Below are 25581 nucleotides of genomic sequence, written 5' to 3' on the forward strand. Positions count from 1 at the left end.
GGGAGTGCCTAACTTTGTTCAAGTTCAACATCCACGGGTATTTTTAGCTGCTTGACACACGGAGAAACTGATGATTTTTAGGACCTCATCTACTCCCTTACATATGAGGAGCTGCTTGGGAAACTTGATGTTCTCATACACTCGCAAGTTCAGGTTGTCTAACACTGATGGTTAATTCAGAGGAGTTTAGCATTCTGCTAGAACTGCATATCGTTAGCAAACTTAGCTGGCTATCCTGGCTAGCTGTAGTTAGCTGCCCCCTAACAAATGTTGTTTCGGTTTTGCTCTTGACTTGTCGGTTAGCTTTGATCTGTATGTCGCGTGAGGGACTTAACAAATATATATTGTAGACATTCCAGCGTGTAATACTGCCCAGCAGAGCTAACCTAACCTAGCTAGCTTAGTTGTTTCATTAAGTATTACTTAGCTAAGTGCGATGGCTCCTAGGAAAAAGCCGCTGCCTTCTCCGCTGCCCAACGACTGGATTTTGAGAGATACAGAAAAGAGGAAGTGGCGCCTTGGCAAAATCATTGGTGAAGGCGGATTCGGAGTGATTTATTTGGGTAATGTCTCTAACTTTAATATTAACGAGGTTTTGTATTTTGTTTTTTGTTTCTGAATTTTGAACGTGTCTCCACATGAATCACGAGAAATCAAGGGGATGGGACTGGTGCAAGGCTACTGAATTTCCCCTTTAGCCCTTTAGGTAACTGGTAGCCCAGCCCATACTATACTAGGCTTCCAGGGGCCAGATTCACCAAAGTATCTCGAGGAAAATAATCTTCTCAAATGTGTGTTTTTTTCTTAACTTCATTCTTAAGAAAAAAAGATATGAAAAACTGTTATTCAAATAGCTTCTTAAGGATTCACTCATTTTTTTCGTAACTTTTTTTTCTTAAGAACACTTCTGTCCTTATGATAGTCTCACACTTACCTTAGTCTGTAAGAGTTGAAGAGGTAAACATCTAAATCTTTCAAACACAGACACTGTCTCCGCTACTCCTGCCCATCCTCATCTCTTGCTTTCCGCCATCACACCACAATTATTGTATTTTCTAAGAAGAATTTTTTTCCCTTTGGCTATTTCTTCCACCGTCACCTCTAGTTTTTCATTGTGCTGTCCTCTGAGTGGATTAAATTAAGTTAAATAATGGAAATAATAGTTAATACAAATTTAAAATGTATCTCGCATCGTTCATGGTAAGCTGTAAAATGCAACAAAGCCTTCAGAACAATGAAGATTTGCTTAAGAATATCTTAAGGAAATAAAGATTTTCTTAAGAGAATATTTGATAAGTTTATTTTTTTTTGAGAATTGCATTTAAGAAAATTCTTATGAACTTCTCAGTGTCTGTCTTAAGAACCTTCATAAGGTTTTTTATTTATTTATTTATTTATTTTCTCCTTAGAAAGCTTTGATGAATCTGGCCCCTGATTCTTTGTGGTGCAGGTTCTGGAGAAACATTGCACAGTCTTCATAATTTCCTAGTTTGATGCCAGCGACACGTTAACCCTGAAGCTGCTGCTAGGTTCCTCATTCTCTCTTTATCCCTGTGCCACAGCTTCAGATTGTGTGGATGCACCTGTACCAGAAGATACTAATTATGTGATTAAAGTTGTAAGTATTAAGCCTTGTGGTCTTTCCTGAGAAATTGTACTAACAAGCCATATGGCATTAGGATCTGCTGTAGTTACATTCTAAGAGTCATTTGGTAAACATTAGCAACCAGTGACCCACAACTGTATCTTTCTACTTCATCCCTCACTCACACACACTGCTGTCTTTGATTCTTCTTTTTTCTACTCTTTTCCCCAAAATGTGTCATGTACCCTGTGCTAGCCTAAACATGTTTTTCACAGCGGCTGAGATTCTACTGCACCCTGTGTCTCTATCTGGATCACTGACTTTTTCTTTGAATTTACAGTATGTTACTTTAATTAATTTGCTAATAATAATGTCTTTATCTTCAGGAATTTCGTGAAAATGGACCTCTTTTCTCAGAGCTAAAGTTTTATCAAAGAGCAGCAAAACTGGATAATAGTAAGTAACCGTACATCTGTGATTCTGTTGAGCATTGGGTTACACTGTCATTCCACTGTCATCTTTTAAATAACTTAAGACAGTTGTATTATAGAGAGTCCCATGCAAAGCCATATATTCTTCCTGTAGTGAAGTGAAGGAAGGAAGAAATCCCCACTTGGGAGTGGTGTTAAATGAAAGTGCTGCAGACCACTTATCTTCATCTGAGAGTTCTCACACTTGGAGTACATGTCACTGATGAAGAGGCTGTGGATGTAAATTAGCCTGGCTGGATGAATTAATAAGCCAAAGCAAACATGCACCTCTGTGGTCGTTAGTGCAATCCCAGCTTGTTTTAGCTCTAATTCAGAAAGAGTGACCAAATTGCAGATAAAGATGCTGCTTTCTCCAAAGGGCCCCTGGCCACCTGTCAATCTGGTACACCGCCAGTCAGGACAGATTTCCCTCCTGGCTACATAGGTGTTTGTGTGTGTGTGAGGCTGTCTCAGTGAAACAGAATTATTTCACACTATATCAAATCTGTTCATACTTATTGATCTTTCATCTCAATATTTTAGTCAAAAAATGGAAGAGAAACAAAAGGCTTGATTTTTTGGGTATTCCAACCTACTGGGGCTCCGGACTCACTGAATATAATGGAACAAGGTATGATTCAGTTTATTTCATTACACTTTGATAATGTCAGTGCCGCTTGCCTGTAACTACTCATATTTGCTTTTTAAACTTTTACTGTGTCTGGGAATAGCTACAGGTTCATGGTAATGGACCGGCTGGGTACTGACCTGCAGAAGGTGATTGTGAAAAATGGTGGACAACTGAGGAAGCAGACAGTGTTGCAGTTGGGTTGCCTCATGGTGAGTCATCTTCAGTATAAGGATTCATCGGGGCTGGATGCAAGAGAATAGAAATGTTACATGCACATCCAGAGCTTAGTTTGTATTTAGTATGCCCTGTTTAGGCATCACTTGGCCACTGTGGTTTGAAAGTATGGTTTCTTCATTATTTCTACTTATTAGAAGTGGCTTTGTTTTTGTTGTATCATTGCCTCTCTTATTGCTCAGTTTTTGTTGACATGCAAAATTCCTCATTCCTCTTTGAGCTACTACAGCACTAGCAAAATGTGAAATCACTATAATCAGCATGAACTTAGCACCTACACACAGTCACAAAATCTCTCTAAAATCTCTCTAAAAGTACATTATTATTCTATTACTCTATTAAACTTCCGGCCATTTGAGCTTGATACTATTAACATTTTCATTAGAACATAAAATCTTGAAGATAACCTTTTGAATAGCCCTTGAGTCCACCCTAAACACTGTTAGCATACCTGCATTCTGTCAGCAGTCATTATGGAGGGTCGTTATGAGCTGGTTAAATTATTCATCTGTTAACCTTAGCCTCTGTCACTTTGCCCTCAACAGCTGGACGTGCTGGAATATATTCATGACAACGAATACGTCCACGCTGACATTAAGGCTGCCAATCTCTTACTGGGCCACAGAGACCCAGGCAAGGTTAGTTCATTCTTGTTTATATTAGCTTGTCCAGAAATCAACATGGATCGCATAAAAGTGATAGTCCTACATATGACACACTTTTAGCACCACAGTACCAAGCACCATATGTTTATTTTTGTGATTTATGTATTGCTTGTAGTTCCAAAGTATATATTTGACCTAGGATGTAATAGGATGTTCAAGCGTCAAACATTTCTTAACATTTTTTGCACTTCTTTGTCAAAAGTCACCAATTTCCAGGTTATGCTAAGTGTCAATATGTAACTTACCATGTAGAAGACGTGCTTCAGAAGAGCTTGGCTTGTGAGATGACCTATCATTATTTTATACTCCTACAGGTATACTTGGCTGACTACGGCCTGTCGTACAGGTACTGCCCTAACGGAGAGCATAAAGAGTACAAAGAGAACCCAAAGAAAGGACACAATGGCACTATTGAGTATACAAGCATTGATGCACACAAAGGCGTAGGTAAAACTGAATTCATGCTTTCATTCATTCATGCAGAGGCTGCATTGAGAGCGCCGGATGTGAATTACTGAAAATTATCTGTAAATGTCTTTAACTGCTTCAAATAACTTGGCTTTTCCGAAAGAGGATGTCCATTAAAAGAAGACTAAGATTTGTGTTCTTTTCTTCTGCTTTAATACTTATATGAATTTGTGATGTTTGCAGTTCTCCCTATAGCAAGGCCAGTGTGTATAGATTCCACCTAGCATATCATGCTCTTAACTCTAGGTCAAGATATTGGAAACACATTAACTTGTAAATTGCATACAGTCTTTTTATTGGATATTGATCGCTTTGTCCATGTCTACCTGGCCAGACTTAATTCAACAATTCCCTAAATAGTTGAAGTCATAACCTGCATCTTGTATGCATTAACCATTAATTAAAGCTTTGATGTTTTGTTAGACTGGGACTCAAAGCCAATATCTCTGTCTGCAAAATAGTGCAGGCATTACAGAGGTTCAATATTAAATCTATGCCAGGCTAAATCTTGCTAATAGCCATGCTTCTGTTGCTGTCAGTTTTCTCAGTATATGAACAGCAAAGTAGGATGCTTAGTCAGCAATAAATGAATGTCAATTTTAATATATCTAATGGATGGAGACATGATGATGAGTTAAAACGACATATAGTATTTAGAGTATATATACTGAATAGTTTTCATTCTTTAAAACATTTACATCTCAGTTCCTGGATGATGTAAAATGTAGTATATATACATTGTCATGGAGGTGGTATAAACTGGAACATGGCTTACATGAAATAATGGGTACAAAGTGTTTTGGTTCAGAAACAAGACATTCTTGATCCCTTGTAGTTATGGTGCTGACTCAAAATACATGACGTCTGATAAGTATTAAAGTAAATCACATTGGGGTTCAGTCAAAGGTCTGTCCTCATGTTCTTACTGCTGTTTGTTAGCTTACTCATGTGCAGGGTTTTACATATGGTCCTCATTCCATCTCCCTGCTCCTTAGATGTATAGGCAGCCATGGTGCATAAATCTTACTGCAAGAGGCTGTGTGTTACAGTCCTGGGTCATGATAACGCAAGAGCATGTATTAAGTAATGAGAGCGGGAGAAGAATGCCTACGCACTGACACAAGTTCACTTGCTAACCTCATCTCAAAGTCATATAGGAGTGACAAATCTTGTTTTGCCACTGTCGTGGCTATCTGCGAGCAGAGCCGGTGCCACAATAGTGGACGTCTACTCGTCTGGGCTGTGGAAGCTGACAGCTGTTGTGTAGGTCGTTAGCATCGAGTCGCCCCCGTAGATGAATGCAGATTGTGGAGTGTTCCTTTCCTTGTGGCCCCTGGCACCCCGTGTAGATGTTGATGTGTTACCATGGTGAGGAGCGCGGAGACAGGCACTCTGCTTCCCGCTGAACTTTGTGCTAAAGGCCTAATTATCACCTGTAGGGTTGAAGAGAAATGGCTGAAATTCAGAAGGAGAGGTTCAAGAGTTTGACACAGCACTTTAGGTAATTTGAATAACAATGGGCCATAATTATGAACAACAGCCTCGCATTGATGGAAGGTGTTGTGTCTGGCCTGGAATGCGCCATTCTCGTGAATCCTCATTTTAAAACCGAATCGGTGTCAGACCTGCCCAGCCAGCCCCCTTCCCCTCTCACGAAGGCATATGAAGTGCTAATAGCGTAAGTGCTGTATTTTATGCACTTAAGGCCAATATCTTGGCGCGAAGGCCCACGTGGTTCAGAAAAGAAGACCCACTATATTTGTTACTAATAATGTTTCTTGTCCAAGGTCATCGCTTTGTATCAAGACTTTTGAGGTAAAACTAATTTTGTGTTTGTTAAATTACAGTGTTATAAGGGAGAGAACTATAAATGTGTGGCCTGTTGGGCCTGGCTGTGAGATTGGCTAACGGGCAGGAGCACCTAATGGGCATGGCGAGATCAATGGCAGCCATGGATTTAGGCTGAGATTTTCCCCTTTGATGAATGCAGTCAATAGGTAATTTCTCAGGAGATGGACTGCAGTTACAGTATTGAGTTGATAAACTCTCCAGGCACGAACAGACGATGTGCTTTAATTTACCCTTATTGATGAAATCAGGCTAGAGTTTTTCATGAAAGGACCTGCTTAATGTGTTGTTAACTCAGATTTGACCAAGACAGGTGAAATAGTCAAGTTTTGCAGTAAGAATAAAGAACAATAATTTACAAATGTTGGATATCTTGGATAATTCTAGGTGTGTGCAGTTTGCAAGCGTTTGAATACCCCTGGTCAAATTACATGTTTTGTTGATTTTCTAAATAAAAGAAGTTAATACATCCGCTACAGGTAACAAATGTAAATATTAACATATGGGGGGATAAAATGTGCCATAACTTTTGCACAGGCCCCATTTATGTTTTATTTTTTTTCTTCAAATTTTAAATTCAGCAAATAAACAGTAATTATGTATTAAAATGTGCACATAAAGTACTTTCAAATATTGTTTAAACCAAAATATTTGTTTTTGCCATTAGAAATCGTACAGGTTAAACTAAGTTTGAAGACCATGTAACATGGCTGCCTGCATGGTAACAGTTTAGTTTTGCTTAGGGCATTGAAGGTCACCGCGCTATTGTTTCCACTGAAGCTGTGAATGGATTCTCTTATGGCAGTGAAAATGTGTGATCTGTTTCTGGGAAACCATGGTCTTTGGTCTTTTGATGATCTTTTGGGTTTAAACAGTAGACTCAACTTCACTAGTCATCATCTCATCTCGTCTCATTTCTTTTTCCTTCTTCTCTTCTCAAAGACGAGAGGAATTGCATTGATCCTGCAAGTAACTTAGCATGGTCAAGTGAATAAAACACACTCGGGCTAAAGGCAGTTGCTGATCGCCTGATCTGGGAGATTAAATAAAAGAGAAGCTGCTGAAAGATGAAGAGGCAGCGTCTTCCCCACTTCCTCTCTTTTGGGACTGGAAGTGGGAGAGAAATGGCTGGTAAAATGCTTTTTTTGTGCATGTGTGTGAAGAAGTGTGTTTACACTAGATGGCAGTTGTGTAATGTGCTGCAGCTGAAGTTGGGGTCCTGTGCGCGTACACACACACATACACGCTGATCTCTGGGTCTCCTCTTAAGGCCAGCACAGACCCCACGGAATCCAGTAACATGTGGGAACAATTTGGCCTCAGACATTTATTTCTTTGTTTTACTGCCTGGCTCTCTGGCGGAGAAAGTGTCGGGCCGGGCCATGGGCTGTCTGGATCATGTCAGAGGCCGTGAGTATCGGGTTCCTGGGACGAACCACCAGGCCAGACGAATCGGAGAGGGGGGTGGGGGTGTGTGAGGGGGAGAGAGAGGCGTTAGAGGTGTGTGTGGGGTAGGTGGGCGGAGGGGGAGGAAACTGACCCCCTCTTTAAAATGGCAGCCTCTCTCAGAAGGGCCCTGTTTGTCTATGAGACAGGCCAGAGCACCAGCTGAAAAAACAAAACACTCCTCTCCATCAGTATTCCCCTCTCTGTCTTTTTCATAAGGGCATATTTCAGTGGCCAATGGACAGGTCATTTAATCAAAAGATTCTTTTTTTACTCTCTTCCTTGCCAGGTATTCATCTCTCTCTTATTCTTCTTATTCCACCAACTCCCCCTCTTCTGTTTTATTTATCTCCTTACCCTCTCTCTCCTTGCTCCTCCCCACTCTATCCCCCTGCAGCCCCGTCCAGACGAGGGGACCTGGAGGTGCTAGGCTACTGCCTGCTCCATTGGCAGTGCGGAACTCTGCCCTGGCTCTCAGTGCTCAGGAATCCAGTGCAGGTCCAGGAGGCCAAGGCCAAGTACGCAACCTTTCCCTTCCCCCTCCTCCAGCCCACCATAGGCCCAGAAACAGCACTCCACTGTGTGTAATGGCTGCTGATCAGAGGCTTACAGCTGTCTGTGGTTATTCAGCCCAAAGTATTCCCTGAACTGCTTCGCTAAAGTATCAAAGGTGTAGTTGGCAAACGATGCGGAGGACTTTATTGCCTGGAAAATGGCAGTGCCTTTTGAGACATAACTTCTGAGAGACACATTGTATTTGAGCAAATAGAGCAAAAAGATAGAGGGTTGAATTTCCACTTCTAGGCTAGACTTATTCTGCAATAGAGAAGTCTTAGTGACAGTGCAGTTTAGTCTGAGCTAGAAGTTAGGGAAAAAGGACTGATCAGCATTGTCCCATGTGGTCTTATAGCTTGAGTTTGACACTTTTATCAAAAGTTCTGCAGAGAAAAGAGCAAAACTTTTATAAGCTAAATTATTGGCCAACCTCTCACTCTTCTCTGTTGACCTTAGGCTAATTGCTGACCTGCCGGACTCAGTCATCCAAATGTCTACCTCTGGCTTCACTACAGGTAAGAGAGAGTGAACAAGTGTGTGTGTGTGCGTATGCAGACCACTTACTATGATCAACAAGGGGTGGCTGAGAGACTGAGCCGTCGTGTCTCTCTTCCATCAGCAGACCATAGCAGCCCTGCATTATCTTTACCCCTCGCACAGAGCGAGAGGGCACGCATGTCTCCTGAAAAGAGGCTTTGTGATCTATGATTATGATGAGGTCCTATTCCCCCCAGCCTTGAGAGGCTGGCTGCAGCTGGACCAGAGAGATAAGGCTTCCAACATGCATCAATGCCGTGCATGTGATATACATTCAGTTAGACTGCCACAAAGATGCTGCATATTGGCCTAGTGCTGCAGGCAGCTTATTTATTACAGTAAAGAATGGAAAGCGGCCATATTAGATGCACATTTGTGTGCTTGTTTGAATAGTGAGGCTCATTCGCTGTTATGTTCTTGTCAGGGTCTGTGTGTTGGTACGGTGCTCACTGTATTCTACTGATGCACAGGTGACGCTTGACTCCAGCTTTGTTGTGTTAGGGAGCAAGGGTTTATACTGTGTCTTCAGCAAGCTCCGTTTTACTGCATGGTGATCTGCATTATGTCATATGCTGTCAATCATGTAAATTTGCATAGGATATTCACAAACAGTCTTGGTCTATTAGCTAAACATATACAGTTGCTTTTACTACATTTGTGCTTATTGCTGAGTAAAAGATTCAGAGAAGTAAGCGGAAGCTTGAAATTCATAACATCCTCTCCAGCTTCCTTGTTTCCTCTTTTGAATGCTTCCTCAACAGAGGTAGCCAGTTTTCTGCTTGGTGTGAAAGCCCTTGGATACAGTGAGAAGCCAGACTACCAGGCCCTGAGGAAGGTCCTGTTAGGGGCTGGGCCTTGGGGCCCCCTGGACCTCTCCAGGCCGAGAACAGTGGAGACAGCCTGGCCAGCCATGAACAGGGTGAGTGTGAAATGCTTTGGCCTGCAAGTGCTCCTGCCTTAATAGGGACCATATGAGCAAGGGCTGGAGCATGTAGAGCAGTCTGTGGGCTGCGGCAGATTTATCTGTCTGGGAGAAGGCAGGAGAGATGCTCAGGTTTGAGAACCCTCCACTGACCTCTTCCCATGCATGCTAACTCCCACTCCTGCACTGAGCAGCAGAGAATCCAGCAGGCAGCGCAGGCCTGCTAGCTGCCACGGAGGTATAGTGGAATGGAGATTTACAGAGTGGTGACAGTCTCAGAGCTGTCTAAAGCCTCCAGGCTGGAGCTACAGCTCAAGGCAGCGTCAAGAACGTAAGAGAGCTATTTAATTAAAGCCCCCTTATTTATAGTAATCATATACATGTTGGAGATTGTATTTCAACAGATGTATGTGCATTGCACATTGAACGGCTCAAAACATATCCAAATTGCTATACTCTACCCAACTCTTTGAAATACAGAATTATGGTGGGAAGAAGCGAGGATGGTGCTTTTTTTTTTTTCCCCTCTGTACGGGTAAATGAGGCGGTGAATCTTGACCGAGTGTCATAGGTTAACCTCTGCTGACCCTGCCGAAGGGCTCATTGCCTGTCAAGAGGTCTGGAGTGGAGGCCTTCATTCTGTATGAATCACTTTACCACCGATCACAGCTAACTTGAACCACTGAACTCTATGAAAGCACAAGCAGACCAATTTGAAGCTATTGAATACACACATTTTACTGAGGCCAAGAGATCACCAGTTAGAATTACAGTGGATTTTTTTCTTTGCCTCTCATTTCCATGTGGAACTGTCCAGTAGTTTGATCCATGGTTAAAAAGAGGGGTATCAGTGTTAAAGTTTCAGAAGGATTAGTGAAAAGGTAAAGAATTTAGAAAATTATTGGCTCGTTGTGTCCCGATATCACAGCCACTTATAGCACAGGTCTTGCCACTTGATTTTTGGACTGACATTTGTATTATCAAGTGCTTTGAATATGAAAAATGCATGATACAAATAATGATTTCAATAACAGGTCAATTTTCCATGTTATATGAGCATGTTATTTAAAACCATGATAAGTATGGTAGGCTTGGAGAGGGTGGGAATGAGCGAAAGACTGGTACTGTTAAAGCAATTGTAACTCTTCAGCAGAACGCTGAATTTCAGATCCAGTCCTGATGCCCACATTTTTGTCCTTCATTTGGAAATTAAATTCTTTCTGCAATTGAAAGATTTCAGATAAATTCTTAAAAGCACTATATTGTACACATACACTACACACGGAGAATCCTCACAGAGGTATGTAGGGAGCCAGTGAATGAGGTTCTGTCTCTTTCTGACCTTGGCCAAACCTCATGCACAGATGGAAAAGATCAGTGTCAACACTACGGGCATTAAGATTTGAATCCCTCCTTTTCTTTGTAGTAATATTTTCTCAGTGGTTTCTGTTCATCTCCTTCTGGAGGGTCAAGCTCCAGTTCCTTTGAATAAAATTTAAAACAACACCATCAATGTCACCCTCGTGTCTCAGCTCTCCTGCAACAGCGTCAGGCCGAGAGAGGTATGCAGCTTCTAACGCCACTCCAACGCTCATGGAGTTTATTTTGCCTACACCTGACCTCAGCAGTGATCTGTGGCCAAATTTAGTTTGGAGTGTTGCCACCTCAGGGAGAGAACTGAGTATCATTAATCAGGAGAGGTCCTCTACTCTCAGGATCCAGGTCAGGGTGAGAGCACAGAGGAGAGAGCTTACACACAAGAGCAAGGGCTCTTGCTCATGTGGTGTTATCAGGGTTGCCGTTTACACCCAGTTCTCTGAAGTTGCTTAGCTTCACCTGGAATACTCTAAATCATGTTTTCATTGCCATTTTCCCTAAAAGAACTCAAGTTCAGAGAAATCAAGCAAACTAAAGCCAGCGACTGAGGATGAAGATGGAAACTGGGCTACGGCGAAGTCCATACCGCCCAAAGTTCGCTACAGAATCCAAGGGGAGTCAAAGACCATTGAGCAGGTGATGGATAAAATAAAGTTTATTCATTTACTTCTGAAGATGTAATGACTGGTGATATGCACCACACTCATTGTAATTCTTACCTTTTTTATTTCTACCACAGGAACCATGGAAAGCTATATCTAAAGCTGAGGAACCTGCCAAATCTAGGCCTGTGGCCAATGATGAAGATGACCTTTGGCATCATGAAGTCCACAGCAAAATACAAGAAGGCACAAAGAAAAGACACAGACAAGTAATGCATGCCACTCACAACATCTGAAAGTTTTAATAATATGTAAATAATGTGTGACAACATCTGTATGGCCTACAAGGCCAGCTGAGGAAAATTAAAGGAAACATATAATTTTGTTTTACATGCTGTTCTTATGCATTAATTGCTAACTCTAAGATGGAAAGTACATTACACCCAATACATCTTTATTTTGGTGAAGAAGTCAGCCCTGGTATCTGGAGTCATGAGAACAGATGAAGCCTGGCTGCCCACAAGAAAACAACGTCATGAGCTTCAACCCGGGTTCATCCCTGATGTTAGTGACCACTGGGGAAGAAACTGCAACGTATGGGAAGACTACTGCACAAGCCCCAGTGAAGAGGATGTGAACTGGAATGGGCATCAGTGGACTGGATGTGCTTATGAGTACACAGACGACCAGTACAGTCACAATAACGGCAATAATTTAGCAAACGTTCATCGTACACGCTGGAGCCTTGAAATGTATGCAGGTGTTGTTGTTGTTGCACTCTTCCTTACGCTGGTTGTCATAACTGTCTTTTAAAAATGGAGCTTACTGTTGATATTCCAGGACCATTAATTATTTCTTATGATTCTGGTTTAAAAAAAAACACAACTGAAGCATTTGCACAGAAAAGAAAGCACTGTTGCATGTCAGGGTTTCTGAATGGCCATTTTCACTGTGATAGGCTGAAAGAAATAAAAAAAAAAAGTATTGTTTATTTTCATTGCAGATACATGCACAAGACTATTTTTAAGACAAGCATTTGAAATAAATGAATTTGTTTCAAAGACTGGCTGCTGAGTAATAGAGTTGAGAAGGGTCATTACCTTGTTGCAGTAGGGACATTCTCCAAACACAACGTTAAAGCTCTGGCGACTCGTGGGCAGACCTCTCAGCCACTGTGATTACAAAAGGGTGAGCTCAGTTTATGATATGAAATGACACAACCAAATTGTAACCAGTTGTGATGATTACTGTAGTGATTATCCAGCCAAATCTTTGTATGTAAACAGCATTCAGGTTAGAATTGTTATAAATCACTGTGTATTCACCTCATAGAGACAGGCCTGATGAAATGGCTGCCCACAGCGTGGGTCATTGCAGACCTGGTCTGGGATGGCCGAATCCAGCCGATAAGCATAGCAGATGCCACACTCCACACTGAAGCTCTGATACAAAACCAGACATCACATTTGTAAGATGGTAATAGGCAGCTGCACCACTCAACAGAAAATGATCTCATTTTTTCCCACCTCATATTTTGACGTTTAACTGAACTGCCTGGTTTCTCAAAACTGTTGAGGCTCTGACAATAATCCAAAAAAGCCCTTCTATCTGAAATCTGCATCTACTTGTCGCCCTTTCCCCCAGTCTCTCATCCCTCTTTTCCTGCTATCTGAGGGCTGTAATGCATGGGGGTTCATATTTGTTTCCACAGGGCGAGAAGAATCAGGTGGGCTTATCAACCCTGTGTGTACTTGACCCCCACTTCACAGAATCCTCCTCCTCCTTAGCAAGATGCCAAACCGAGACTGGAGAGCCTTCATACATCTTCCCCCATACCCCCTTTTTCTGCTCTCCTCTTCTCTACTCTACTCCCCTCCACTCCATGCTCTGTTTGCATATTGCTTTTCAGATAATTAGAGGCTTTTTTTTCAAGCAATCCATTAAAAGGATGGCAGGTAAAATTTAAACATCTGGTCAAGTAAACTTTTCGCTCTTCAGAATGTTAATGACGGCCAAGCATTAATCAGTGGTGCAGACTGCAAATAAACACGGCGCCCTTTCAACCCGCCAGCCGTCACACGCGCACACACAGAAAAAAGATAAATTGTGGATCTATGATTAAACAGCTCTTGATAGTGCTGAGGATTCTGCCACCTTTGTTATTGTAATGATCTTATCTGTAAACAACCCAATTAAAGGAAATCTGTATCCACCTCTACCGATGATAAAAAAAAAAAAGAAAGGGGAAAAAAATCTTCCAAACCTCAAATGTGATTGCACTGTGCAACTAATTATAAGTGCGGTGTGTGACATGAAAATATGCAACGTACAGATTTTTCGTGGGTGGCAGGCGACGGGAATTCTATCTCCATAACATCCTTCATATTCTGTAGAACACTGCAGTCAGGGTTCCTGAAAGAAGAGGAGAAATCAGACCTAGATGCACCAATTAAACTCATGCAAACAACGATGTGGTAATCGATTCAATTCAATGATTATCACCCAAAAAAAAGGCCCACGTCATTGTGCAAACCAATGTTATGGTCAAGGCATGGTTTATAGCATATGATTAATTTTACATTGTATTACAGACATCCATACATAGAAATATGTTTGCGTGTCTAGGTATTCGCTGAATGCTAAGAATTTTTTTTTTTGGTAGATTTTGTCCTCTCTTTGTGATGCATGCTGCAATCAGGACAAAGATGGCAGTAATTACAGTCTCCTTACCATAAATGCATGTTAGCGTTCAGCTTATTCCTCAGGGGGGTGACCACTGCAAGGCACAAGCAAAATAACAATAACCGCACTGTGGATTGTTCACCACAAGATACTACTAATATTTCAAATTGTTTTGTAACAGCAAATATATTTAGTTGTGTATCATAATATTAACTACAAACAAGCAAAACAAATCACATCAATCAAACAGAGAGCTAGCAAAACAAGCCTGAGGGAGTGTTCTATAAGAAGGCAAGACCTGTGCTCGCCTCCTAATGTACCAAAGCAGTTTCAATTAACTGCACCTCATCTCTCATTCAGTGCCCGTCACCTGATTGTAGTGCACTGACAGACAATGCACAGCCATGTCATTTCTTACCACTAATCTTTACTCGCGCTTAGAAATGCCACAGCAGAGCAACAGCAGAGCCGGGAATTTCCTACTGTGACAAACAGTCTGATGGAGAGGGAAATATTCAAATAATTCACATAAAACGTGCTCATCATGGCTGTTCCACCCTGAGAGATCAATCTGGGAGGAATGTGATAGCCGCTTCCTCTGTTTGTCATTTGTAAATGCAAAAAGCAATATTTCTGTCTGACCCCTCGCTTGGAGGGTCCACGTCTGCCACTGTCTTGACTATTGAAGTGTGGATTTAATATCAATGAATAACATTGCTAGGCAACCAACAATATGTTCTGTGTGCCATTGTTAGCCAAGCATGACCTTGGATTTAAAGAAACAATCACAGAGGCTTAAATAGTGCCAACTGACCTCAATTCCAGCAAAATCTCTTTCTGAATCTAGAAGGACATTATACTGCAAACATATTGTAGCTTGTCAGCACGGCCAATCCTATTGTAGCAATCCTGTGTTAAATGTAATAAAATCTTTATGGGTTGTACACTTATAAAGCGAGGTAATTGAAAAACAAGGGGATAAATGCAGGTGACATATGGATTTTTCATATGTGAAATGCAGTATAACGAACAGGTAATGTAAACCATGGACACACATTCAGGTGAGGTAAATTTGCAGATATGAAAATACTCACCATGCTCAGCTCCAAGCAGGCAGCACTCCGGCAACATCTTGGGGTGTCTGGGGTCAATCTCGAGCTTTATGGAGACACTGTTTCCTAGGGACACAGAGCCAGAGCGCAGCGGCTGTATTATAGTACAGAAGTAGGAAACCACAGACAGTGAAGATGTCAGAGTTTACCAATGGCGATCCTCCTCATGCAGTCTGCTCTGGTGGGTTTTTCAGGTTCCAGCACCCAAGTGTGCTCATCTATCTCATCCAGCACTGCCCAGAACTCTGCCAAGGCCTCCACAATCAGCAAGAACTGGCTGTGGATGTGAGCCAGAGTACTCTAAGAGACAGAATTTTCAACTTTATTACATAAGCACACCAGTTAGAGCATGTGTTCAGTTAATACTCAAGCTTAGATGCATTACAAAACAAGACTATGCAAGCCTGTATACCCAGACCACAAAAAGATGTTTCCTAGCTGCCTCTGTTAGCTTAAAAGCTATCTTGCTAATCACAGTTAGCATGAAATGTTTACCATCAAAGCTAGCTAGAGAAAAATGTCATTCCTGGAGGTCTCCTACCTAAGTATTGCTGCGGTCAGTGATGAAATATTAATCCATTCAATAACACCAGCCACACAGCAATGAATCAGGAATCCAAGATCAGAGACCTGTAGCTATTTACTGGCTGTGCTTTCTGTGCGTACTTAACCTTTATGTTTAGAAAAACATTAAATTCCCATTAGTATAATGGAAACATATTGACGTTTACTCTTATACGCCTAGTACTTCAGATTAAGTGTGCTGAAGTGTTAAACATGAAATCTGAAGCAGACAGACAAGTGTTAGAAAAGCTTTGCTGAAACACTTTACGTGATCACTGAGAGAACAATTCAACCAACAAACTAAAGGTATAAACAGGCCCAGTGGTTTTGGGTACTGTTTCTCCAGATCATCCAAGCACAGATAAATGGTAATCAAAATTTTACATGCCAGAAAAGTAAGTGCTTGTCCCTTACACGAATGCCAGCAGATACAGTAAGAGAGACTAGAGGAATGGGATGAGTTCTGTCCATCTGTCTCCAGCTGCATTTCTATATGCTAAAAGGATGATTTTGGTTAATCCATCGTATTTATTGAGCACCTGCTCATTTCATTCAAACTGCAGTCTGATTGATAGACTAATCCTAATTTCACCATTTTTATTTGAAAGCTATTACAATTGCTCTTTGAAAAAATAGTATGAGGAGTACTTTACAACTGAACCACTTTGCATTGCCAAGATGCAAGATGACAAATTCATTAAACATCATGGAACTGAAGTATGTCACTGGTTCACAGACAGAAGCCATACATCTGATTTAGTAGTAACGCTGGTTAACATGTATAGCACTGGTGGTTTTGGTGTTAGGCTTTGAAGAGGATCTGAATGTGATAATAGTTGTAATAGTGAGGCCTCTTGCACTAAATTTGTACCACCTATCATCTTTTGATAGGACATGTATATTAGAACTACTGACATTTCAGGCACATTGTAGTTAGTACATAAATAATCCAAAGGTCTGTCTTTATGTAAAAGCTTTCTAGAAACACTGATGTCAAGAACAGCTATCAACTTTAAAAGGGAGAACAAAACAAAAAGATCCTACATTTCTCTGAAGTCTCTCCAACTTCCCATCAGTCTGTCATCAAACCACTGATTAGAACTTGTAATGAGAGCCCTACTAATAATAATTCTGATTGAAAAAGGGAAGAACATATCCCATACATCAGAAAACAAGTGAATCTGAGCAGTAGCTTTTGATCACTGCACACCACAGACAGCTCATTTATGGCTGTGCATTATAGCTTCCTATAATTCTAACATACACAAACACACCAGGGGCTCTCCTTCCTGTGGAGCTTGCTCAGCTGTGAGGCAGAGCTAATGGTTTAAGTATGGCAGCTCATAAATCATGGTTGCTGATTGACAGGTGATGGTGGCTGGCCCTGCTTCACTCTGTGCTGTCAGAGTGAGCGGGTGCAGGTTGACCATGACGATCTGCTCCGAGACCCACGCTCCCAGCCCTCCCCACCCCCCCCGTCTTTAATCTCAGCCCACAAAGAGGTTTGGTCTGGACACCAGATCCTCTCCATTCAAGTTTAAGACCACTGGTTTATTTTTAGAGCTTCTCAAATGGAGTATGGCCTTTTCTAAAATGAGGAAAAAAGGGGAACAGAGATGTAAATGTGGACTTTCAGAGAAAACTTTCACTTACTGTTCACATTGTGAAAGTGTTTCCATGCCATTCCATTATGGATTACATATCCTTTATTATATTTTTTATCATTTGGGTAGTTAAATGATAAATACTAAACACTTAGTTCTTAAAGTTAGCTAAAAACTAAGCACACTGCCACTGGATGTCAATTTCTTTCTAGGGTAGCAGTGACAATGTTTAAGGCAAATTTCTTACAATGAAATATCCACTACCTCTTTCATGAACAAACATCATTTTATCACCCAGGACAAAAGCATATTGACTTAAGTGTAAAGCTAAGTGGAAGGGTAAATGTTAAATCACCCTCGTCATCAGTAGCCTCATTTCGCTCCATTGTAATACCTCTGACCACATAATGCAGCCAATCTAGGAAGATTTACAGGGAGAAGTATGGGCATATTTAGGGATGTAATTTCATGCATTTCTCTTTTGTCCCGTAATTTGAGATGCTGCCGTTGATTATGTCCTTGATTCTTTGATACATTTCCATACATGTTAAATTGGAGGGAGGAGAACTGAATACAGCCCTGAGGCTTGTAATTGACCACAACAAAACAAATCCAAAGGCTTCCATTTTTTCAAAGCTCACTTACTTCATGTTTAGTAAGACAGATTAAAAGCCTCCCACCCCTCATAGACCACAAGAGAAAAGATTATATAATATATAAATAAGGACATTAAATAAGACAGAGAGAACAATACTGAGACCATGCAGTCTAACAGAAAAGAAAACCCCCTGGTGTGTGCTCAGGTAAAGAAAAGAGACAAAGGCAGAACACATTAATGTGAGTGAGCTACCTCAACATAACAGCCACCCAAGAAAAACGAAAGGCATCCTGACACAAGAGGGGGAAAATGAACCAAAAATGATGGGTCACTGTGCCAGTACAGTGCACACAATTTAGCATTGCACAGGTGCAAAAACTCTGCAATTACTTTCCAATTAATGCCAGTTGTGTGATTATGGTTATGCTTTTATGTGAATATATGGTCCAAGTAAAATGTCCTTGTAATTGAATTCCTACTGGAAAGGAGGCTAAAATGCGGACTGGCACAATGGATTCATGTTTAGTGAGGTGACAGTCTGTTCACCACACTGTTAACTATTCCAATTAAGTCTCTCTTCATAATGGTCAACAATGCATATTCATAGAGTCACTCAGAGAATGAGTATGATGTAAATAAATCAATAAAAGTCAGGAATGAAATGAGGACTATTCTTAAAACTCCCTTAATGGGTCTTCTGAAAAGCCCTGGTTAATGAGAAAGGTATAATGCATGATGCAAAAGGCAAGGTTAAACTAAATAATGTTAAAAGTGCAGCCAATATTTTATGAAGATGTTTTTTATTCTGGTCCTTTCAAACTGTCACAGACATTTTCAGGTTTCTCCAGACAAAAACCAGAAAAAACAAGCAACAGTGCTTTCTTTTAATTGTTCTGAACAGTTTTGTAGCAAGGTCAGCATTTATCAATGTCACCAAATACATATCCAAGAGCTGGTGGATATTTAAGTGGTGATTCCCTCAAATACTTCACAAAAGTCTACTGTATGATGTTGCAAATGTAGCCTTAAGGCTACTGATTAGCCCTGTTCAGATGCTTAACTCAAACACTTATCAAAAAATGATAGGCTACAATAACAATCAAGTCATTACCTTAAGTAAATTAAGTAATCTTTTACATACCAATACAACGATAAATGTCCAATTATTACAAATGTCTAAAGCTGTAACAATACAGCATATCATATCATATCGCAATGTATCGTACTGTATCGTGACTAGCATGCTAGCTTGTGGCTAGAGTACTAGATCTGTACACTATGAAGCAGCTTTTGTTTCAGATACTTTTACAATGCTGAGTGTTCTAATTAACTGAAAATGGATGCATTACTATACAGCACAGTTTTAACCACTGCTTATTTTTTCTGTAGCAAAAAACTTACCAAATAGACTCTACTGTATTGCGATGAATCAAACTATGAATTTTGAGAATTGTTACACCCCTAAAAATAACACTAAGTAACTGTGTTAATTTCTTTTCCTTTAGTCCAATGTTTTTAATTAGCAGTTGTGATTTGTATCTACGATCCTCAAATCAATTCACTGACAAATTTCAAGGGTCTTCCTTAATATCATTCTTAATACATTCCTTAGAATTATGAATTCTGAATTCTTAAAATCAAGTCAAATTTTAATTCACCAAAAAAGTTAACTGCCATATTCTAATTCATAATAATGGCACAGTGCCTTTACAAATCATCATTAACAACACATTACAAACACAGAGATGTAAACAAATGACAAATTTTTAAAATAAATAATAATAATAATAGCAGCAGTTGAGTGTGGTCTGAGGGAGCATTAGCACACCAGTGCCAGAAGATGTACAAAGAGCGCTGAAGAAACTAGATTGGCTGGGAGCAGTCAGCAGACGTTGGTACTGAATCAAGCAGAGCTGTAGGCAGGGTAATTGATAGAGAATAGGGCTGATATGTGCTGATTGCTTAGTGTGAGTGAGGACCATTTTCATATGAGTTCTGCATAAAGTGAAATCTGTTCAGGGTTTCTAAGGAGTGACCGATGAAAAGGGAATTGCAGTTGTCGAGACATGAAGTAATGAAGGCATGGACTAGTGCTTCAGCATCTTTCAATTTAAACAGAGGATAACGGCAAGCAATCTCACAGAGGTGGAAGAATACAATTTTAGTGTGTGACTTCACTGCGAGCTTAAAATTCATACACAAAAAAGTCATAACATGACTGAGTCTCTTAAAAATATTCATTTCTGATCTTAAATGGAAACCTGGACACTTCTGTATATCGCTGTTATCGGAAGAAAACCTTGTATCTCCAAAATGGTAACTTTACAGGAGAAGGAAATAACATACTTTACTTTCAATGTAAGTCAATGGAACCAGATGTCTTTGCAAGTCATTCTGGACCATTTCTTTTGGTGCATTCATCATGAAATTTACACACAATGTAAAGAACAACAGACATTTTCAAATTATGTTAAAAACTGAAAAATGACAGAAATGGAGATATGAGGTTTTCTTCCGACAACAGCGATATGTTTATTATTGGACAGTTGTGTATGATAGGACAAATACATTTGCTATGTAAACAACTGGTGACTGATGACTTTGAACTGTGAACACTGAATAAGTCTTCCTTATCGAAAACACGAGTATATAACCTGACACAAAAGTACTTAAAAGCTCCTGAGTCACTATGTATAATGGCTAGTACTCATCTTGTACCATAGCCAATGCACATAAATAGTTCAATAAAGTTATTAGTAATCAATTCGTAATGTCACACTCTATTTCCTCCTCTTCTAGGACATGGCAGGTGTACATCAGCCAAAGAGCAGAACAAAGCATAAAACAGTATTCATGACTTTTACAGAAAATTAAAAGTGAACTTGTCATACCATTCTAACAAGCAGGAAATCCAAGTATCCAGGGAGCATTACAACAGAGCATCTGTTTAACTGCTTTGAACCACAGGGATGCTTAAATGTCTGCATTGTGATTAGTTCTGCTTTTTTAATAATGTTAAGAATAATATGCTTGTCCAACGCATGTGTGTTCTTCATTAGCTAGCAAAATGCAAAACAACCAAACGTTTTACACAATATTTCAACTAGGAGAACACTTCAAAAACAATGGTGCAAAAAAACATGGAAATGACATGGAAGTTTCTGCATGCCACAAATTACTGACATTTGCCAGCTTGTTATATGAGCCAGATAGGATTGCTTTCAATATAAATGAATTAGACATACAAACCTCAATTTCAAAAAAAGGTGGGACAGTATGTGAAACGCTAAGTGATCAGTAAATTATCTGTATTAATCTGTAAACAGTACAGAAACACAAAACACTTGTTTTACTCTATGAACTTCATTTTTTCATAAATGTACATTCTTTTCCAGCTGTGTGTCAGATATTTCTCAGAGGATGTCGCATAATTTTCTACTATTAATTCGTGAAAAAACTGAATTACTGATTGTTGGTACAGAAACTCCTAGAAAAATGATTTTTGAGAAACTTGGTTCTTTAGCTTCATCTACCAAACCTGAAGTACGAAACCTGGGTGTGATCTTAGACTCTGAGCTCTGTTTTACCCCACATGTAAACACGGTCACTAAAGTAGCTTTTTATCATTTAAGAAATATCGCTAAAGTTCGGCCTTTTCTATCTCAGAGCGACGCAGAGAAACTTGTTCATGCATTTGTTAAAGGCAGACGTGACTACTGTAATGCTCTTCTTGCTGGACTTCCTAAGAAAACTACACATCCCTTACAACTTGTACAAAATGCAGGAGCGCACATCCTAACAAAAACAAAAAAAGAGAGATCACATCACTCCCGTTTTGAAAGAACTACACTGGCTGCCTGTATCATTCAGGATAGATTTCAAGGTTCTGCTACTAGTCTTTAAAGCTCAAAACAACCTAGCACCTGCTTACATCACAGAGTGTCTGTCTGTTTATGTTCCGGCACGTAATCTAAGATCTGCAGATAGTGGCCTTCTACAGATACCCTCTGTAAAATACAGAAAACATGGAGAGGCCTCTTTCAGTTATTATGCTTCTAAACTGTGGAACTCAATTCCACCTTTTATTAGACAGTCAGGCTCAGTGCTCACTTTTAAGAAGCACCTAAAAACATATCTCTTCAAATTAGCATTTAACTAAAACTGAATGTCTCGTGGTTTTTATCTTGTAATTTAATCTTCATTTTCTTCTGATTCTAATTAAGTACTAATGATCTCTTCTATAACTATGTTTTATCACCTGTCTGTAAAGCACTTTGAGCTGCCACCGGCATGAAAAGTGCTATATAAATAAAATTATTATTATTATTATTATTATTATTATTATTATTTCAAATTTAATGCTTGTAACACATTCCAAGAAAAGTTGTCAGAGGAGCATGTCCACCACTGTATCACATCACCTTTCTTTTTAATTACAATGATCGTTTTGCAATTGAAGACACTGATGAATCCAGTTTTTAAAGCAGAATTTTCTTTCATTCTTCTGTTATTAGGCTGTTGTCAGGCTATTGCACAACCACACAGGGCCTTCGTTGTTGCATTTTGTGCTTCATAATGCTTAATGCAGATGCGGCATCCTATGACAGTGCCATGTTTAAAGTCATCAGTACAACCCATTCACATGCCAGTGTTTGTCTATCGAGTCTGCAACGCTATGTGCTTAATTTTAGCCACCTGTTAGCAATACCTGATAGTAACACCTGAACTCAATAATTAGAGGGGTGTCCTAATACATTTGTTTATATAGTGTATATTTATATCTTTCATTGTTAATGCAGCCTTTACAGATGTGCAAGTTACCCATGCCACAGGCACTAATACACCACTATACCATGATAGATCCAGGCTTTTTAACTTTATGCTGGTAACAGCCTGGATGATCTTTCTCTACTTAGGCCCAGAGAACACGGCATACATTACTTCAATGGACAATCTGAAACGTTGACTTGTCAGACCACAATACATGTTTCCATTGTGCATCAGTCTATTTCAGATGAGCTTCAGATGGGCCAGAGAAGGCGGCTTTTCTGGGCGTTGCTGGCATATGACTTGTGGCTATGCAGTGACCAATGGTGTTTATTATCAACAGTTTGTCAAGGTATTCCCAGGCCCATGTGGCATGCCAGTCTTTAATAGTTCTATCTGAAGGTCACAAGCATTCAGTTGTTGTTTTCAGCCTTGGTCTTTACACACAGATTTCTTTTGATACTATGCACTGTAGAAATCCTCGCTACGGCTTATTGAGTAACATTGTTCTTAAACTGTTGGATTATTCGCTGATGCATTTAGGAAAGTGGCAAGCACTGACCCATTCTTGCGCATAAAGGACAAAGTTTGTCCTGGATGCTCCTTTTATACTCAAACATGATTGCATCACCTGCTCTGTTGAACATTTCACAACATTCCTAGTCTTAAACTGCCCCATTACAACTTTTTGGAACATGTTTCAAACATCAACTGAGTGTATAATTATATAAAAAAAGCAATTATGTTGACCTATCTTGTCTTCACTTTCCCAACTTTTCTAGAATTGAGATTTATTGAGGATATGATTAGATACCCCAGTATGACAGTTTACTGACCCCCGGAAATATAAAAAAAATAATTCTGAAAACACACGTTAAGCAAAGAAAATTAATGACTTGCCAACTAGGAATACACAATCAGAATCGGTCAAGATGGAAATCAGGAGATTTTTACTCCAAACATGCGATCATTAATCAGCAACTGATTTTTTTTTTATTTTGGCCAATTTGAGTCAGATAATGCACTTGTGCTGTATTTGAGTGTTGCTGCTATACCTATTCCAAAATGTTGTAGCATAAATATAAATGGCTGATCGTGCTAAAAAGCCAGGTGCCTCTCACTTGTGTTGAGGACCTAATACAACTAAAGTTGTTATATTGCCCCCGAAAATTTAACCTATAAAGATTAAATGCCATGTTTGACACCTCCATTTAAAACTGGAAACCTTCACCTACAGTCACACTTTTTACGCAGACCAAAGCATTTACTGTTATATCTGCTCTTTAATAATGGATATAATGACTATGATATACACATGGTTGCCAAATTTGTGTAAATAAGCACAAAGTTTAGTAGATGAATCAGTTCCACACAACTAGTGTGTTTGAATGTCCAAAGATTTTGGAGAATATGGCAAGGTTCATTTTTAATATCTGCCATTATTACCAGAACTGGCATATGCATGATTAAGGCACATTCTGTGTGCATTCAAGTATGATGAACGAGGCCCCAGGACGCTGGCTGTGAGGCTGACTGAGCTGCGTTCCTGTGGAGTCACACCTGCACTGCTGCGTCTGCCACCGTACAAAGAGCTTAACTAGCAAAAACCTCTGATCGCCACTGTATACTTCTCCATAGCACACACAAACGCTCTACGGCCTTGCAGTGCCAACCTGTATAATTATTCATTTAAATCTTCTTGAGAGGCAGGCGGACAGATTTTTCTTTTCTCAGAACAAAGGAGATGCATCAAGACATCAGTTGCCCAGCAGGGCCACAGCCAGCAGAAGGCTGCTCTGTGCTGAGCTGGTCTTCCCTGTCAGAGAGCCATGTACAGATGCCACGTTACACACGCAACAGTACAACCAGGCCAGCAAAACCTCTCTCACCTTCAACACTAGTGTTGCACAATATACCAAAAGTTAGATGATCAGAGATTATAATTAGCTGTAAAAAACGTAAGATTTTTCTGTTTATTTCCATAAGTATTACATAGTAGTACTGTCATACTACACTCTATTTTCGTAACAGTCAAAATTCTGGTATTGAAGCAACCCTGTTAAACACTATGGTGTACTCTGATATATGACTGAGGAGAACAATTCTTCATTCTGTTCTTTAGTTTTATTTAGTGGGATACAGGCCTCTCCAGTTAGTGAGTTTCTTTCACACCTCTTCCAATCTCCTCATTGTCCTCTCAGTTCATCTGGCACGCTTTAAGCCTCTGAGAACTGTAAATTATTTTAAGGAATGCAACATCAAAGCAATTCTGCTGTACAGAACACCTTTCATCATAGACACAAACATGCCTTCAAATGCCAACCTTCAAGTAATTAACACCACTGAGCTCGTATTGTTGAGTAAAAGGAGGCCAATTAGAACAATACAATAAAAGCCAAAGCATTTTAAGAATGCTGTGCATAAACAGGTTAAGGCAGCATACCTGTGGGGTCCATGTAATGGCCAATGGGACAGGGAGGTCTGCAGAGCATTCTGGAGCTTCAGCTGGGTACTGAGAAGAGCAGAAAACGGGGCAATAAAAATACTGTTCATTCTCTTTCTTCTTTATAGCAACTTGTGGACAGTAAACTGTACCCAGAGTTTAGTTATGAAAGAGGAAATAAAGATCTCTAGAGAGGGATGTATTGGATTGGTCAAAGGATAGATAACTGACAATTAATAGTTTCTTTCTTTTGTTTGTCTCAATATTTCAGTCTTCTGTGGTAGTAAGCAGTCATACTACAAGAATGATGAGAGAAATAGCATGTTTTAAAAAATAGTGTGCTTTACTGCAGAAGATCAGGTCTTTATTCTCAACCACTAGCACCTAGAATTGTGTTTCAAGTGTTATTAAAAAGAAACAATTTCAAACTATAGTACTTCTTTAACACAATTTCTAGTTCTATCCATTACA

General features: G+C 39.9%; 2 protein-coding genes across 2 annotated transcripts in view; one reads left to right on the top strand and one right to left on the bottom strand.

The window, feature by feature from the left end:
* On the top strand, positions 1–12406 carry vrk2 (VRK serine/threonine kinase 2). Its single transcript, XM_036574299.1, has 14 exons — positions 1–308; positions 346–563; positions 1563–1618; positions 1972–2041; positions 2599–2686; positions 2787–2895; positions 3466–3558; positions 3900–4032; positions 7745–7865; positions 8359–8417; positions 9201–9358; positions 11243–11374; positions 11478–11609; positions 11809–12406. The coding sequence occupies exons 2-14, from the start codon at positions 437–439 to the stop codon at positions 12151–12153; spliced, it is 1623 nt and encodes a 540-aa protein (XP_036430192.1). The 5' UTR covers positions 1–308; positions 346–436; the 3' UTR covers positions 12154–12406.
* Positions 12185–25581, bottom strand: part of fancl (FA complementation group L) — a 19406-nt gene continuing 6009 nt past the window's right edge. The window contains exons 7-14 of the mRNA XM_036574301.1: positions 25111–25179; positions 15284–15434; positions 15117–15200; positions 14071–14116; positions 13671–13752; positions 12666–12782; positions 12441–12512; positions 12185–12299 (exon numbers count right to left, since the gene is read on the bottom strand). Of these exons, the coding sequence (XP_036430194.1) occupies positions 12264–12299; positions 12441–12512; positions 12666–12782; positions 13671–13752; positions 14071–14116; positions 15117–15200; positions 15284–15434; positions 25111–25179 (657 nt within the window). The 3' untranslated portion in view covers positions 12185–12263. The remainder of the gene's footprint in view (positions 12300–12440; positions 12513–12665; positions 12783–13670; positions 13753–14070; positions 14117–15116; positions 15201–15283; positions 15435–25110; positions 25180–25581) is intronic.

The sequence above is a fragment of the Colossoma macropomum genome, unplaced genomic scaffold, assembly GCF_904425465.1.
Source record: "Colossoma macropomum unplaced genomic scaffold, Colossoma_macropomum, whole genome shotgun sequence".
Classification (NCBI taxonomy): domain Eukaryota; kingdom Metazoa; phylum Chordata; class Actinopteri; order Characiformes; family Serrasalmidae; genus Colossoma; species Colossoma macropomum.